General features: G+C 45.1%; 1 protein-coding gene and 1 long non-coding RNA gene across 5 annotated transcripts in view; one reads left to right on the top strand and one right to left on the bottom strand.

Annotated features, from left to right (window-relative positions):
- Positions 1-17218, bottom strand: part of dcp1b (decapping mRNA 1B) — a 105386-nt gene that overhangs the window by 14698 nt on the left and 73470 nt on the right. Inside the window, exon 8 of one of the 4 annotated variants that reach the window (XM_038781419.1) lies at positions 12955-13096. The exons of the other annotated variants lie outside the window; for them this stretch is intronic. Within the exon in view, the coding sequence (XP_038637347.1) occupies positions 12995-13096 (102 nt within the window). The 3' untranslated portion in view covers positions 12955-12994. The remainder of the gene's footprint in view (positions 1-12954; positions 13097-17218) is intronic. 4 annotated transcript variants of the gene reach the window in all.
- Positions 1-17218, top strand: part of LOC119955324 — a 201871-nt gene that overhangs the window by 174598 nt on the left and 10055 nt on the right. The gene's annotated exons all lie outside the window — the stretch shown is intronic.

Raw genomic sequence — 17218 nt, 5'->3', positions numbered from 1 at the left:
TCTGCAATAAAGCAGAATATAGAAGACACACTAGTAACAGGATGGTGAAATCGCATGGCTACAAACCGGTTCAAAGACTATAGAGGGAGATCAGGACCAGGAAAGTATGAAGACAGAAACCCAGTTAGAACCTACAACAGGAAGATGAACCCCAGAAATTCCCCGGGGTATGATAAATCGATGTTTTCGATGTGACTCTCAATATCATTATGCTTTCAACTGCCCAACACGTTATAATAGTGTTTGAAGCAACACGTGACATAGAAGAGTCAGAAGAGGAAAAAGATAGTGACCAGAAAGAAGGCATTGTCCTATTAACAAGCAGTTTTACACCGATAATGAGGGAGTTGGTTGCAGAATTGTTCAACTGTGCTGTATTGGACAGTGGCTGCACATCTACTGTGTGTGGAATTGACTGGTTAAAATGTTATCTGGACTCCTTGAGTGCTGAAAATCGTAACAAAGTTAAGGAATTTGAAAGTTCCATAAATTTCAGGTTTGGGGATGATAATACTCTGAAGTCGCTGAAAAGAGTGGTGATCCCTTATAATATTGCTGGAGTGAATCATTTCATCGGCATGAATGTTGGATCAATTGAGATACCTTTGCTTCTGAGCAGACCGTCGATGAAGAAAGCACACATGAAACTGGATATGGAACACGATAAGGCAACAGTTTTTGGAAAGACGGTGGACTTACAATTTACACAGTTGGGACACTATTGTATTCCATTCCTGAAAAATAATATTTCAAGTACAGTTGTTAAGGATGTGTTCATGGCAGTTGAAAATGGGACTTTAGCTGATAAAAAGCTTGTTGTATTAGAACTGCATAGGCAATTTGAGCATCCATCTCCTCGGAGGCTGACAAATTTATTAAAGGATGCAGGGGTAAGGGATGAAGACAATACTAAACTGATAGAACAGGTTAGTGATCGCTGTGAAGTTTGTAGGAAGTAGAGAAGGACACCAGCACGACCAATACATTTGGCCAAGGATTTTAACGACCTTACGATCTGGGATAAAGCCAATAATATATTTTATTTTGCATTTTGTAGATTTAGCAACCAGATTTAGTCAACGATTGTACAAAGTAAAGAAAAGAGAGTAATTCTGGATCAAATCGTGGAAAAATGGATAGGGACAGGAATGGGCCCACCGGCAAAATTCCTTACGGACAATGGTGGATAATTTCCCAATGATGAATTTAGGGATATGTGTGAAAATGTGAATATCACGGTTATGAATACGGCTGCGGGAAGCCAATTTAGTAATGGGTGGGTGTGAAAAAAACCATGCGGTAATAGATGACATGCTCCGGAAAATTTTGGCGGATAGACCAAACTGCAAGTTAAATTCAGCTTAAGCATGGGCGGTACATGCAAAGAATTCATTGCAGATGGTTGGGGTCTACAGTCCCTATCAATTAGTGTTTGGTAGAAACCCCAAAATTCCGTCTATCTTCGATGACCAGCCTCCAGCTTGGGAAGGGACTACAATTAGCTCTGCTTTTGCCGAGCATTTAAATGCATTACATAGCAGTAGAAAAGCTTTTTTGGAAGCAGAAGTCTCTGAAAGAATTTGCAGAACTTTAAGACATAATGTACAGCCATCAGATGCCGCTTTTCAGCAAGGAGACATGGTATACTATAAGATAGACAATTCTAATGAATGGAAAGGCCCAACGAAGATCATAGGCATAGATGGCAAAACAATTATTTTGCAACATGGTAATCAAACTCATCAAGGATAACGGGTACAGATAACAAATTTTCAAATTTAGACAGAGCAGACAGACATGACGAGGAACCAGAGTCATCTGGTACGCACGTGTTGCAGAACTATGAGGACCAGTTAACTGATATAGGCAGGGTTTCTGTAGAGGAACACAACACTTCTGATGAATGAGAACTGGCTATTTTTCCGAAAGGGCGAATGCCAAAAGTTGGTACAAAAGTGACATACTTGCCTGAAGGGTCTAGTCAATGGAAGGATACAACTGTTATTAATAGAGTAGGGACAGCCACTGGAAAGGAGAAACATTGGTTGAATGTACAGCATTCGGGGAGGAAGTCAAGACAATGGATTGGGAAAACAAAGTTCAAAAATGGAGAGCACAGAAACGCAGTGCCAGTTCAGATAGTACATTGGATATTGAACAGGTCCAAAGGAAAAGGTTGAGAACTATTGAAAGGACAGCCCACAGCAGAAGGGAAACATCAAGCAGTAGCAGTACAGAACGAGATACCAGGTGGGAGAGGGGACGTAGTTTATAAAGATCTCGGAACATGAGTAAGACTACGAATACTAATAGGAGTAGAAGCCCACATGCACGTCAGATTTTGGTGGCTTCCAATAAATTAGATGAAGAAGTTACCAAAGATGCCAAACAGCAAGAGTTGGAGTGAATCTGGGGTATACACGGAAGTACCGGATAGGGGACAAAGAGCTCTATCCCACAGATGGATTTGTACAGAAAAGTTTCTTCCGGATGGAACTTATAAGGCAAGGGCCAGGCTTGTGGCAAGGGGATTTGAAGAAAACTTAGATCATCAAGATTTAAGGGTAGATTCACCTACGGCAGGAAAGGTTATTTTAAAGATCTTCTTGGCTCTATTAGCCACAAAGGCATGGGAATGCAAATCTATAGATATAAAAGCTGCCTTTTTGCAGAGGCATCAGCTCCAAAGAGACATTTTTCTCCGCCCTCCGATAGAGGCAGCTAACACAGAAGGGGTACTCTGGAAGTTGAACAAATGTGTATATGGACTGAATGATGCATCTAGAGTCTGGTACTTTTCGGTAAGGTCAGTTTTGTTAAAGTTAGGCTGTTGCCAGTTGAAAGCAGATCCGGCAATGTTGTACTGGCACTATAAAGGAAATCTTTCTGGCATCTTTATGATGCATGTCGATGATTTTTTTGTGGGGTGGGACTAGTGATTTTGAAGCTATTGTAATCTCTGGTTTGAGGAAAGAATTCAGGGTTGGAAGTCAGGCTTCCGGTGCATTTAAATATATTGGACTAGAAATTGGACAGACTAAGTTAGGGGCAACTTTATGTCAGCAATCTATTTGGAAAGCATCAGCGCAATAGCAATTAGTCGTGGCTGGGTTTCACAAAAAGACGCAATGGTTTCAAAGATGGAAAAAGAGCAACTGCAAAGTTTAAGTGGGCAACTGAATTGGTTAGGTAGATAGGCTAGACTGGACGTGAGTTTTGATGTCTTAGAATTGAGTACGAAAATGAATGATCCCAAAGTGGAACACATAATAAGAGCAAATAAAGCGTTGGTCAAACTAAAAATGCAGGAGTGTGTTTTGAGGTTCTCAGTTTTTGGTGACCGTCGGCACTTGAAACTTAGTTTATAGTGATGCTTCCTATGCAAATTTATGTGATGGAGTTTCAAGCGCAGGAGGTTTTATAATTTTCCTTTTGGGGAACAATGGTAAATGTTGCCCTCTTTGTGGGAAACAAAGAAAATAAGGAGAGTGGTCAAAAGCACTTTGGCTGCTGAGAAGTTAAGCCTTGTAGAGGCAGTGGATATGGTCATTTATATATCTCGGATATTGACAGAAATTTTGGGATTAGGGGATTTGGGAGATGTACCTATTGAATGTCACATTGACAATAAATCCCTATGGGAAAATGTGCACTCTACAAAAAGTGTCAATGAAAAAAGGTTACGGATAGACATCACAAGTTTGAAGCAGATGTTGGACAATGGGGAAATAGCAAACATTAAATGGGTTGACAGTGGCTATCAATTGTCAGACTGTTTTACAAAAAGAGGAGCTAGTTCAAATAAACTTTTGGATATTGTTAAAGAAGGGCGCCTGTTTCTGTGACTGTTTTTTTTCTTCTTTCAAAAATGAAAAAAAAGAAGGGGGGAAATTGTGTGTGTGTTTTTGAGTTTCTTGTAACTTTGTTTCACCTGATCACTTTTTTCCTCCAAGGGGAGACTGTTCAGTAATGGGTTAAGCGACATTCCAATTAGTTGTCTCATTACATTAAGCATCTAATAATTGACACTGATATATAAAGGGGCTTCAGGTGGCCCTTGTGGCAGGTGATGTAATGTTAAGAGTTTTGTGCAAAGTCTGTTGAAGGAAATTAAAGATGTTTTGTGGAAAAGCAGCAGAACCTTTGACTCTTTATACTACAGCAGTTAAACGTCTAACAACTGTCTGTGTGGCATCTGCACGTTCTCCCCCTGTCTGCGTGGGTTTCCTCTGGGCACTCCGGTTTCCTGCCACAGTCCAAAGATGTTCAGGTTAGGTGGATTGGCCATGCTTAATTGCCCTTCGTGCCAAAAAAAAAGGTTAGGTGGGGTTACTGGGTTACGGGGATAGGTTGGAGGTGTGGGCTTAAGCTAAGTGCTCTTTCCAAGGGCTGGTGCAGGCTCGATGGGCCGCATGGCCTCCTTCTGTACTGTATATTCTATGATACTCATCATAGGATTCCTAGCCTTTGACCTGCCCAGGTAGACACAGTATTAATGTGTTCAGTTTCTGATCAATGGTAACACCCAGGATGTTGATTGTGGGGGACTCAACGGTGGTAATGCCACTGAATGTCAAGGAGATAGTCATTGCTTGGCACTCGTGTGGCACAAATGTAACTTGCCACTTGTCAGCCCAAGCCTGGATATTGTCCAGGTCTTGCTGCATTTGGACATGGACTGTTTCATTATCTGAGGAGTCACGAATGGTGCTGAACGTTGTGCAGTCATCCGCAAACATCCCCACTCTGACCTTAAATTGGAAGGGTGGTCATTGATGAAGCAGTCCACTCATGTTGATGCAACAATCAAGAAAGCCCAACAACGTCTGTACTTCCTCCGGAAGCTAAAGAAATGCGGCATGTCTGCATCGACTCTTCACAAACTTCTACAGATGTGTCAGAGAGCATCCCATCCAGCTGCATCACAGCTTGGTATGGCAACTGCTCGGCCCAAGTTTGCAAGAAACTGCAGCCGAGCTGCAGAAACTATTCACAACGCCCTATGCGGCTCTTGCTCATGTCATATTTGCTTTGTTTGGCCCTTGTTCCGCACTGTAACCAATTACTTATTTGTCGATTATTCTTTTGTCTACTGTGCATGCACTGTATATGTTCCCTTGGCCGCAGAAAAATACTTTTCACTGTACTTCGGTACATGTGGCAATCAATCAGTCAGTTAAAGATGGTTCGGCATTGGACACTCCACTCAGCAACTCCTGCAGTGATGTCTTGGAGTTGAGATGATTGACCCCCAACCACCATAACCATCTTCCTTTGTGCAAGGTAAGGGTACAATCAACAGAGAGTTTTCTCCGATTCCCATTGACTCCAGTTTTGCTAGGGCTCCTCAATACTCGGTCAAATGCTGCCTTGATGTCAAGGGCAGTCACTCTCACCTCATCTCTGGCATTCAGCTCTTTTGTCCATGTTTGAACCAAGGCCGTAATGACTGTGGTTCAGTTATTTCAGAACTATGCAGAGAATGATATGTCTTCTCTTAACAAGCCCCGTCAGATCATAAATATTTTCCTGTATTGCAGCCTTGTTCTGGGGTCAAGCTCCTGGTGCTGACATGCATAGTAGAAAATGGTGGTAAAATCTTTAATTTCCTTTCTGACTTCTATCAGCAGTTAGTGTTGATAGTGGGCGAGGGTTTCTCGAAACTCGGGTTTTGCTATTTTTTTTCAGAACCAGTTCAATTTTTAAAAAAAGTAATCTCTAACAATTGTTCCATATTCACGATACACCCACCAGCAACCTCCATTATTATTTGTAAAATGTTTCCACATTCCTTAATCCTCTCTGTTCATATATTTAGTTATTTTCATCTCTTATTATTTAAAAGCCGTAAGACGTACCAACCAGTTAGTCCAAGGTACCTAGTATGAAGCAATATGTGAAATTTAACTATACTTGGGATGATCCTGAACTTTGCAAAATTGGGCTGAATGTCCCACAGTTGAGCAACACTGCAATAATATTCCTCAGGTTTGGCAGCAAGAGCGTTGGGAATTCTTGGATTTGACATTACAGAAGAACGGGAACCTGAACTCGGGGTGAAGTGTTTGGGCTTAGTAGTGAATCCGTGATGTCTGTAATCGTGAGATTAAGATGTCAATTGCAGTGCCCTCTACCGCTTGTGTCTGAAATCAATTGCCGGGCAATGGATTAAACTTTGAACCTTCCTCGTCTGCGTAACTGAGTATCTCATTCACCTGATCTTTCAGGAAGCTTAGGTTTATTTTCCCATCAAATGAAAGACAGTGGAAATGAAGAATTTTCTTCATGTCACAATATTAAAAATTATAAAACAACACCATTGTAGCAACACTTCAGGTGTTAGTTGTGACTCATTTTATAGCACGCCCACTTATGAGTCAGAAGATGGAGGGTTCAAGTACCATTCCAGGACTTGAGTAAGAAAATCAAGGCTGGCATTCCAGTGCAGTAATGAAGGACTGCTGCACTGTCGGAGGTGCTGTCAGATAAGCCGTTAAACCCAGGCCCCACTGGTCAGGAAAGAAAGAAACAAAGGAAGACTTGCATGTTATAGTGCTTTCCACGATCACCGGACATCTCAAAGCACTTTACAGCCAATGAAGCACTTTGAAGTGTCACTATTGTAATGTAAATGACATCATTGTCAAATTGCAAACAGCAAACTGCCACAAACAGTAAAGTGCTCATGATCAGATAATCTGTTATTGTGCTGTTGATTGAGGGATAAATATTGACCAGAAACTAAAGGATAACCACTCTGCTCTGTTTAAATTGCGCCATGGGATTTTTTTTACATCACCTGTGAGGGCAGATGCGGCATCAGTTTAATGTTTCATCCAAAGATCAGCAGCTCACATAGTGCAATGCTCCTTTACTTGCAAACCTGTCGTGTCAGCCTTGATTTTTTTTGTTCAAAGCCTTAGTGGGACTTGTACAAAACCTTCTGATTCAGATAAATCTTTGTGATCACTTTCTCCAGTGTGAAACATTTAGGAGCCTGCAGCAAAGAGTGCAGCAAATAAAAGTAGCAAAGACAATATGGATGGATACGGAATACTAACTAAATTAATACAGAATATGCAATAGTTACAAATTACAATAGGTCACAATATTAAGTGTTTTCTATTTTGTTTTAGTCTCCTGCATTCACAGGAGATACCCCACAAGCCTCAGAATCTTTTTAGGGTTTATTAGCGTTGTTAGGTTTACTTTATATCCCCTTAGACAGATATCTGGGTTGTCTGTGGGGGCGTTTCTAGAATATTAACTATGACCCAAATTCTATCGAGATGAACGTAAAACTGACCCACTTTTATCTCCATTGGCTGGTTTGTATTTCAGAACTCAATAAGGATTCAAAATAGTATCATGCCACAATGGCAGAAATGTTTTGCAACTTTGAAATGCACATCACTAATGGATCAAAAATCACTGGCTTCAGGACATTTATTTGGAAGTCATTTTCAGCGCGCCAAATGGTATGAACAATTAACTTACATGACTTGTACCAAACTATGTTTTGGAGTGTAATTTGACCTTTCATTTCACTGGATGTTACTGATTGCATAACATAGTGGAAAATGCTTTTGTGCTTTGCAGATTGACAAACCTTCAATTTGAAACAGGCAACATATTTTGTAGTCATCTGGAAACTATTGGCTTTAAACAGGCACCACATGTAGAATGTCAGCCATGCTTTAAAACATGTGTAAATTATTTTACAAGTATGTGTTAATTTTCTTAGATGTTTCTTGGAATATTACAGAGGATAGAGTGGACAGTTTAAACATGTCAACAGCAAGAATGAAGGCAAGAGGGGAGACTAATATATTATTTTAACTTTCTGAGCAATTTTTGGGTTTCATCGGAGCTTAGGCTGAGATGGAGGTTTGTGAGTAACTGCTCTCTTTGTGGCTGCGTTTGTAACATTACAAATTAAGTCACAGGATGCATGTGGAATGTAAGCTTTGAAAGATTGAAAGGTTCTACATCTGCATCAAGTGGCAGAGGGTTGATGTTTCTGAGGGCATGAATTCTGAGCTTGAGCCAACTACAACATTTCAGCGGAAGCATTGTTAAATTTCAGAAGCAAACTATTATTCTTGAGTATAATTTGAACTTTAGTGATTAAAATTTACTGAGATTTAGGAACACCCAAATACTGTACGGTAGGCACTGAGACAGAGTGTGTGAGAGAGAGAGACACACACACACACAGACGTTTACCTTAGGGTCTCGTAATGCGTTTTTTGGTGAGGTATTGCAGTGCCACCTACAGTCATAGTACCATTAGCCATCACTATTTATAATGTATAATAGATACGGTTAAAAATTTGTCCTTTTTTCCCTGAAAATTAAGTGAGCAGGCAAAGCATAGTCTAATTTTTTCAAAAAATGTTTTTAACCGGCATATTTTCATCATTTTCGCCATACAATAAATGAAAATTGCTTATTGTCACAAGTAGGCTTCAATGAAGTTACTGTGAAAAGCCCCTAGTCGCCACATTCCGGCGCCTGTCCGGGGAGGCTGGTACGGGAATCGAACCGTGCTACTGGCCTGCTTGGTCTGCTTTAAAAGCCAGCGATTTAGCTGAGTGAGCTAAACCAGCCCCAACCCAAACAAAATAAAATGTAAAACAGAAAAGAAAGCAGTCCCACCCACTGCCCACCCCCCTTCCCTTGACATTCAACGGCAACCCTCTCCCGAAAGTGCAAAATAACAGGACCTGCCTACAAGAGATCAGCGGGGCGAAGGCTAAAATATCTGCTCCCGCACCGGCCTGCAACTCGGGTCAGTCTGACACCCTAGAAATGGCTTCCAGGGGACCAGGCTCCACATCCGTATGCAATACCCCCAGGTTGCACTAAATACCTCCCGCCAATACCTTTCCAGTTTCAGGCAGGACCAAAACATGTGAACACATCGCTCACAGACATCCTCCACCCCCTCAAACAGCTGGCCCATCTTTGATTTTGTGACATGTGTCCTACACGTGACCTTCAACTGTATCAGCCCCAGCCTCGCACACCAGGTTGAGGCATTCACCCTCCGCAGCACCTCACACCACAGTCCCTCTTCCATCCACGCTCCTCCTCCCATTTCACCTTAATACCCTCCATACCACACCCAATGCTCCTCCAGGATCCTCCCATTGATCTTTGTATTTGGGTTTGGATTTGTTTATCATCACGTGTACCAAGGTACAGTGAAAAATATTGTTCTGCGTGCAGCTCAAACAGATCATTTGTCCATGAAAAGAAAATAAGTAATAGGGCAACATAACGGACACAATAGAAATACATAAGACACCGGCATCAGGTGAAGCATACAGAACTGTAGTATTAATCAGATAGGTCCATAAGAGGGTTGTTTAGGAGTCTGGTAACAGCAGGGAAGAAGCTGTTTTTGAATCTGTTGGCGCGTGGTCTCAGACTTTTGTACCTCCTGCCCGATGGAAGAAGTTGGAAGAGTGAGTAAGCCGGGTTGGAGGGGTCTTTGATTATGCAGGCAGGTTCATGTGATGGACTGGGTGGTGTTCACGACTCTGAAGTTTCTTGCGGTCTTGGGCTGAGCAGTTGCCATACCAGGCTGTGATGCAGCCAGACAAGATGCTTTCTGTGGTGTACCTGTAAACATTCGCTGCCCAATAGTAGTACAGAATGTTTGGGAGGCCCAGTGCCCCCCCCCTCCCTCCCCCACTGAGCCACCACCACCAGACTTACCGAATACTTACTCAGTGCCATCAGGAGCGGCGCCATTGCCAGTGCTCGCAACCCCGAGCCCCTACTCGAGCCCTCCTCCATCTTAACCCATCGAGTCTCCCCCTCCTTGGTTCAGCCCCACTCCTTCGCTGCCCAATAGTAGTACAGTACGTTTGGGAGACCTAGTGCCCCCTCTCCTCCCCCACTGAGCCCTCTCTGCAAGACTGCTCTCCTAATCCTGGCCACCAAATAAACAAGGGGATGAATTTGTCCACCCCCTTGAAGAGGGATTTTGGTAAAAAGACCGGCAGGCACTGAAGTTGGATCAAAAATCACAGTAAATCATTCATTTTAACTGCCTGCACCCGACCCGCCAACGATAGAGGAGGGTTATCTCACCTTGCCAAATCGGCCTTCACCTTCCCCACCAAACTAGTAAATGGCAGCGCCATCGTCAGTGCTCGCAACCCCGATCCCCTACTTGAGCCACCTGCACCCCCAAGCACCTAAAGTGGGTAGCTGCCAGATAAAATGGCAGCCCTCCCCCGCACTACTCTGGTTGGGAGGCCATGAAATACGTGCTCAACCCTAGGTTTAATTTATACCCAAGGACATCCCAAATCTTTGGGGCAGCCCCATTATACTCCCCATCAATGTGCTGGGTTCTGAAAAATACAATAGATCGTCGGCAAACAAAGACACCCTATGCTCCACCACCCATCTCACTACAGTAGTCCCCCGTTATACCGCGCTCCGCAATACCGTGGTTCGTGATATATGGCGGGGGGGGGGGGGGGGGGGCTTATGGACCCCAACTTTTTTTCCAGTCGGGGAGCGGATTATTTTTAGCAACCAAGCCTGCCCAGAAAGTTGCTAAATGTAAAAGTTTGCAAAGTTATCCTTCACCAATTGTGGGTCTTTGTTGGTGACACAGTGGGGAAACAGTTGCTCTAACTGCACAATTGCCAGTTAACTGCGGGTGTCTTTTTAAACTTGTCTCAATAACCGTGTGGATCTGTAGTCACTTGCCCTGTGGTCTCTGCTCCGCTTCAAACAGTCTGTATGCCTCCGAGCGCAGTGTTCTCTGTCTGTGCATTTCCTGTGTTGACAGCCAGCTCACCGATCGATAGAATGCCCATCCATGGAGTAAAGGAATCAGGGAAATCTGCCCTGTGGTTCGCGATATAAGGCAGGGGTGCTTATGGGAGGATGTCTACCAATAACCCTGAAATGTTTAAATTTAAAAACCCCCACCGTGGATATCCGCGGCTCGGATGTAACGCGGGTGGCTGTCTTGGACCCCAACACCCGCGTTATAACGGGGGACTACTGTATTCCCTTCCACAACCCCAACCTCCTTCGCCCAATGGCCAAAGGCTCTATAGCCAGTGCAAACAGCAGGGTGGGGGGGGGGGGGGGGGGTCCATAAAGCACCCCTGCCTCTTACCCCTGTACAGAGCAAAGTACCCCGCATTTATATTATTCCTGCGAACACTCACCATCGGCTCCTTGTAAAATGGCCACTCCCACACTGCGAACCTCAGCCCAATTCAAAATCTTTCCAATACCGCCATCAAAGAACCCCACTCACCCGATCAAGCGCCGTCTCAGCGCCAATTCCCACCACCCCCTCCAGCTCCTTTCCCTCCACCGGAGATAGGATCACATTGAGCAACCTCCTCATGTTCAAAACAGCTCCCTTCCCCTCACAAACCCTGTCAGATCCTCTCCTATCACCTTCGGGAGACAACCCTCTAGCCTTGCCGCCAAAACCTTTGCCAATATCTTGGCATCTACATTTAATAGTGATATGGACCCATCTGCATAGGGTCCTTATCATTCTTTAACAGCTGGGAAAACGAAGCCTGCCCCAACATCTGTGGCAAGACTTCCCTGCCTATCGCATCCTCGAACATTCCCACCATCCTTAAATTTCTAATAGTATTTCTACTGGGAACCTGTCAGGTCCCGCTGCCTTTCCTGTCTGCATCCTCCCAATTGCCTCCTTCATCTCCTGCTCCCCTACCAGCCCCTCCAAGCCTGCCTTATCCACTTCACCCAACCTCGGGTACTCCAACCTGTTCATCTCGCGTTCTTCTCCCGGTGGCTCTGACCTATATAACTTCTGATGGAACTCTTCAAATATTTTATTGATTGGCTCCGAGGTCACCACCAGCTTCCCCATCTTATCCCGCACCTGAACTATCTCCTCCACTGCTCCCTCCCTCCAGAACTGGCTAGCCAACATAAGCCCTTCCTTTTCCCAATGCTCATAGACCGCCCCACTCATGCTTCTCAACTAGCACACCGCTTTCCCTGTGGACAACTGGTTGAACTTTGCCTGACACTCCTTCCTCCTGGCCAACAGAGCCGGGTCCGACTCCCCTGCGTACCTCTTATCCACCCCGAGCATTTCCGCTATAACTTTTTGGCGCTCCTCTCACTTCTCCTGGTCCACCTTAGCCTTGAACAAAATCACGCCCCCTCACTACTGCCTTCAGAGCCTCCCAAACGACCAACTGTGAAATTTCCCCAGTGGAATTAAATCCCACATATTCCTCAATCACTTCACTGATCTTCTTGCACAAACTCCAGTCCCCTAACAGCCCCACGTCCATTCTCCACCCCGGCCTCTGAGCCATCCCCTTCTCCAGAACCACATCCACCCAATGGAACGTCTCATCTGAAATCGATATCGCTGAATATGTTAACGCTTTGACCCCGGCCAATGACGCCTTCCCCAACAGGGAAAAGACTAATCTCGAGTACACTTTACATACTGGGGAGAAAAACAAATACTCCTGCTCGCACAGGTTCAGGAACCTCCATGGGTCCACTCCTCTCATCTCTCCAATGAGCTCAGCCAGCAGCGCCCCCCTCCCTCCCCCCCCAAACAACTGGGCCAGCGAGCGCAGATGAGACTTATCCACCTTCAGCTCTTGCACCAGATTCCAACCCCCCCCCCCCCCCACTATTAACTCGTTGGTATACAAATCTGGGATGGCACTCAGCACCTTCGTCACAAACCCCCCTATCACCCCAGTTGGGGCCATATACGGTCGCCAGTGCCACCAACCTCCCCTCGAAACCACCCCCCCACCCCGTCACAATCACATATCTGCCCCCCCCCCCCCGGTCCACCACCTTCTCCATCACCCTCTTGCCCACCAGTACCGCTACCCCCACCCCCCCAGCCCTGCTATCGAACCCCAAATGGAAAACCTGGCTCACCCAGCCCTTCCTAAGCCTCACCTTGTCCTTCACCCTCAGGTGGGTCTCCTGCAGCATCACATCAGCCTTTAAGCTCTTTAAACATGTAAAGATCCTCGATCTCTTCACTGGTCTCCCTACTGTTCCACGTTACTGTTCTGACCGGGGGTCTCTCACCTGAATCCTTGAAAACAAGGACACACAAACATAACTCAAAATTCACGCCCCAGACAACTGCCAAAACCCCAATGCCAATATTCTCATTCCCACTCATGCCACATCAACCAATCCAAAAACCAAACCCCCAAACGTTCCCCCCCCGACAAATACAAAACAAATGCGCACCCTGAAACAAGAGATAATGCTGTACACAGCATTTAACCCCCCTCACTTCTGTCCAAAGCCAAACTCCAGTCTCATCTCACATCTCAACCCCAGTTCTTCGGCCTTCACAAATGCCTCCGCTGCTTCCACTGTCTCAGAATAGAAGTCCCTCGAATTGTGGGTCTCCCTCAGCTTCGCCGGGTAGACCATGCTGAACCTCACACCGTTGCTTAAGAGTGCCGCCTTCACCCGACCTCCTTCTTTCCAGCTCCACAGTAGAGTCCTGAGATATACAAATACCAGCTCTTTCCCACTTCACCTCATGCCTCTGCTTCGCCCAAATCAGGGCCTTCTCCTTAACATGGAATTTGTGGAAACTAATTATGACCACCCTTGGCGTCTCGTTTGCCTTCGGCTTGGGCCTCAGTAACCGATGAGCCCTGTCTAGCTCATACCGGGAGGGTTCCCACCTTCCCCAACAACTCTTTGTGAAGTACTCTGTTAGCCTCAGGCCCTCCACCCCCTCCGGAAAGCTCACTATTCTCAAATTCTGCCGCCTTGACCGATTCTCCAGGTCTTCCAGCACTTTGGCTCTGAGGCCTTTGTTGACCTCCACCACCCTCTACTGTGTCGCGACAGTGCTTCTTCTACCCCTTTCAACTTCTCTCCTCGCTCCCGTCAACACTGTCGCCTTCATCGGGGCCATTGACTCCTCCACCAACTCGTTCATCGCAGCCATCATCTCCTTTCGCATCACCTCCATGTGCTTGGCAAACTGCCTCTCAAATTCTCTGGCCCTCACCTTGGCCAGAGTTTCCACTGTGAAGGACGCAGCGCTACCCAGCGATCCCACTTCCACCATCTTTCCTGCTGCCAGGCTGACCCGTTTCCCCGACAGCGAACTTTCACTCGCCACCTTCCTCCCGGCAGCTTTTTTCTGGATCTTCGACATTCCCCACCTTCCTCACCCACCAGCTTATTCAAAAACTGCCCCTGGAAACGGGCATTAAACTCCAAAAACCAGAACTTCGAATAGAAGCTACCCAACATGCAACTTCCAACTACATGCCACCACTGGAAGTCCAAAGCATAGTCTCCTAACAGCTTCTTCACGACTTGTTAAATTCTGAAGCACGTTTGGGCAAAAGTCAATTCTCACAACGTTGTTTTATCCTAATAGATTTCTCTGCTGAAGGGCTAGCAAGAGCTCTGATGAACTATATATTAGAATATCTTCTGCTGGATTGATTAAATTCCCTTTTCACAACTCGTAGCACAGTGGTTAACATAATTGCTTCACAGCACGAGGGACCTGGGTTCCATTCCCGGCTTGGGTCACTGTCTGTGCGGAATCAGCATGTTCCCCCCATGTCTGCATAGATTTCCTCCTGGTGCTCCGATTTCCACCCACAAATTCCGAAAGACGTGCTTGTTTGGTGAATTGAACTTTCTGAATTTTCCCTCAATGTACCCGAACAGGCGCCGGAATGTGGCGGCTAGGGGATTTTCACAGTAACTTCAGTGCAGTGTTAATGTAAGCCTATTTGTGATACTAATAAAGATTATTACTTATTTCTAAATAAATTGGACTAGTTGTTTTATCCTGTCGATTTTCTGGTCTGAAGTTAACATGAGACTGTGCTTAGCTGTTATCTTCTCAGTGTAACTCAGGATGTGAAATTAATTACAGGCGGTTAAAATGAAAATACAGGCGTGGTTAAAATGAAAGTAGAGGTGGTTAAAATGAATGTACAAGCGGTTAAAATAAACGTACTGGCGGTTAAAATGAACGGTGCTGCCGCGATTTCTGTTTATTTTCCAATGCCTGCCGATTTTCCTGCCAAAGGCATTCTTTAGAGAGATTGAAGGAACGATTACCTCGTTCATATGGGGAGGGAAGGCAGCCAGAGTTAGAAAAGTGCTGCTACAGAGGGGAAGGCAGGCAGTGGGTTTGGGTCTCCCGAACCTGATGTATTATTACTGGGCGGCGAATGTGGAGAAGGTGCACAGCTGGGTCAGAGGGGGTGATTCCCAGTGGGCCAGAATGGAGGAGAGTTTGTGTAGGGGGTCGGGATTGAAGGCGCTAGCAACAGTGCTGCTCCCGCGGGGAAATACTCAGGGAGTCCGGTAATAATAGCTTCATTAAGAATTTTGAGGCAGTTTCGACAACACTTCGGGTTGGGGGCAGGGTCAATGGAAATGCCGATTTGGGGGAACCACAGATTTGAGCCAGGCACAGATTTGAGCCAGGGAAGTGGGACGGAAATGTGGGAGGAGAAGGGGATTAAGACACTAAAAGATTTGTTTCTTGGGGGTCGGTTTGCAGGATTGAAGGAGCTGGGAGCGAAGAATGGGCTGGAGCAGCGGGAAATGTTTTGTACATGCAGGTTCGAGATTTTGCCAGGAAGGAGATACAGAGCTTCCCGTGGAGCCAGCTTCCACATTGCTGGAGGAGGTGCTGACGACATGGGGACTGGAGAAGGGGGTAGTGCCGGCGGTTTACAGAGCTATTTTGGAAGAGGAGAAGGCACCACTGGAAGGGATCAAAGCAAAGTGGGAGGAAGAGTTGGGGGAGGATATGGAGGAGGGGCTCTGATGTGAGGTGTTCTGGAGAGTGAACGCCTCCACCTTGTGCGTGAGGTTGGGGCTGATACAGCTGAAGTTGATATATAGAGCACACCTCACAAGGGTGTTGATGAGCCGGCTCTTTGAGGGGGTAGAAGATTTGTGTGCGGGGGGGCCCGCAGATCACATTCATATGTTTTTGTCTTGTCCAAAGTTGGAGGGTTACTGGAAGGAGGTTTTTAGGGTAATTTCCAAGGTGGTGCACGCAAAACTGAACCCAGGCCCTCAGGAGGCATTCGGGGTATCGGACCAACCGGGGTTGGAAACGGGTGCGGAGCAGATGTTGTAGCCTTCGCCTTGTTGATCGCCCAAAGGCAGATCCTGTTGGTGGAGCAACCTCTCCACCCTGTGCCCTGGCGTGGCATGGGGACCTGTTGGAATTCTTGACTCTTGAGAAGGTTAAGTTTGAAGTGAGGGGAAGAATGGAGGGGTTCTCCAATTCATGGGCGTTATTCATTCTACATTTTCAAGAATTGGATAACATCGAACATTAGTGTGGGGAGGGGGGGTTGCGGAGAGGGGGACTGCATGTGTTAATGGAGACTATGGGTGATTCCTTTTTGTTATTTGTTTATGTTAACATGCAGGCAGTTGTTTGGGGGTTGGTGGGAGGATGGGATTGTTGTTGTTGATATGGGGATTGACATTATATTCGTTACTGCTTATTGTTTACTGTTGGTGGGTGCAAATTTAGGAGAAAGTGTGAAAAAGGAGAATAAAAATATTTTAAAAAAGGATGGGAAATTAATGCAATTGTGCTGGTACTGCCCATATCCTGAGAATAAGCCACTGTAAATAGAGAAACGGAAAATATGCTCACATAGATAAAATGATGCCGCAGGGTGAAACACAAAGGGGAGGGAAAAGAGATTATTTCCTGACTGGAAATAAAAAGCGTAAATACATATATTCACCAAATCCTCATTTAAAGTTGTAATTGCGTTCCTGAAAATGATCTTGCAATCATCATTTCACAACAACATTATACCTGATCTGATTAGTTTACTACTCGTGTCAACATTTTCTTGCATGCCATTTTAGTATTAATGTTCCTTTTTAAAATACATTCTTTATATTTGTTTTCTTATTTTAATAGTTACGGGTACAATGCTTTTTTTTCCCATTTGAAATTTGATTTAATCTCCCAATTGAACTATGATACACTCATTTTCCTCTTGCTGATGCTGACCAGATTGGCACCTTTTTGTCTCCTTTTAGCCATCCATGATTTATTTGCCAATTATATTTTCATTTAATCTTGACAAGCTCCTTATTCTTAAACTTTCTTTCCCCATATTTCTACATTGAACCTATTAATATTGCAGTCACTCTCCCAAAACTGTCCTCTTCTTTATGA

The sequence above is a fragment of the Scyliorhinus canicula genome, chromosome 20 (assembly GCF_902713615.1).
Source record: "Scyliorhinus canicula chromosome 20, sScyCan1.1, whole genome shotgun sequence".
NCBI classification, from domain to species: Eukaryota; Metazoa; Chordata; class Chondrichthyes; order Carcharhiniformes; family Scyliorhinidae; genus Scyliorhinus; species Scyliorhinus canicula.
Note: the sequence above shows the minus strand (reverse complement) of the source record. Positions and strands in the feature narration are given on the sequence as shown.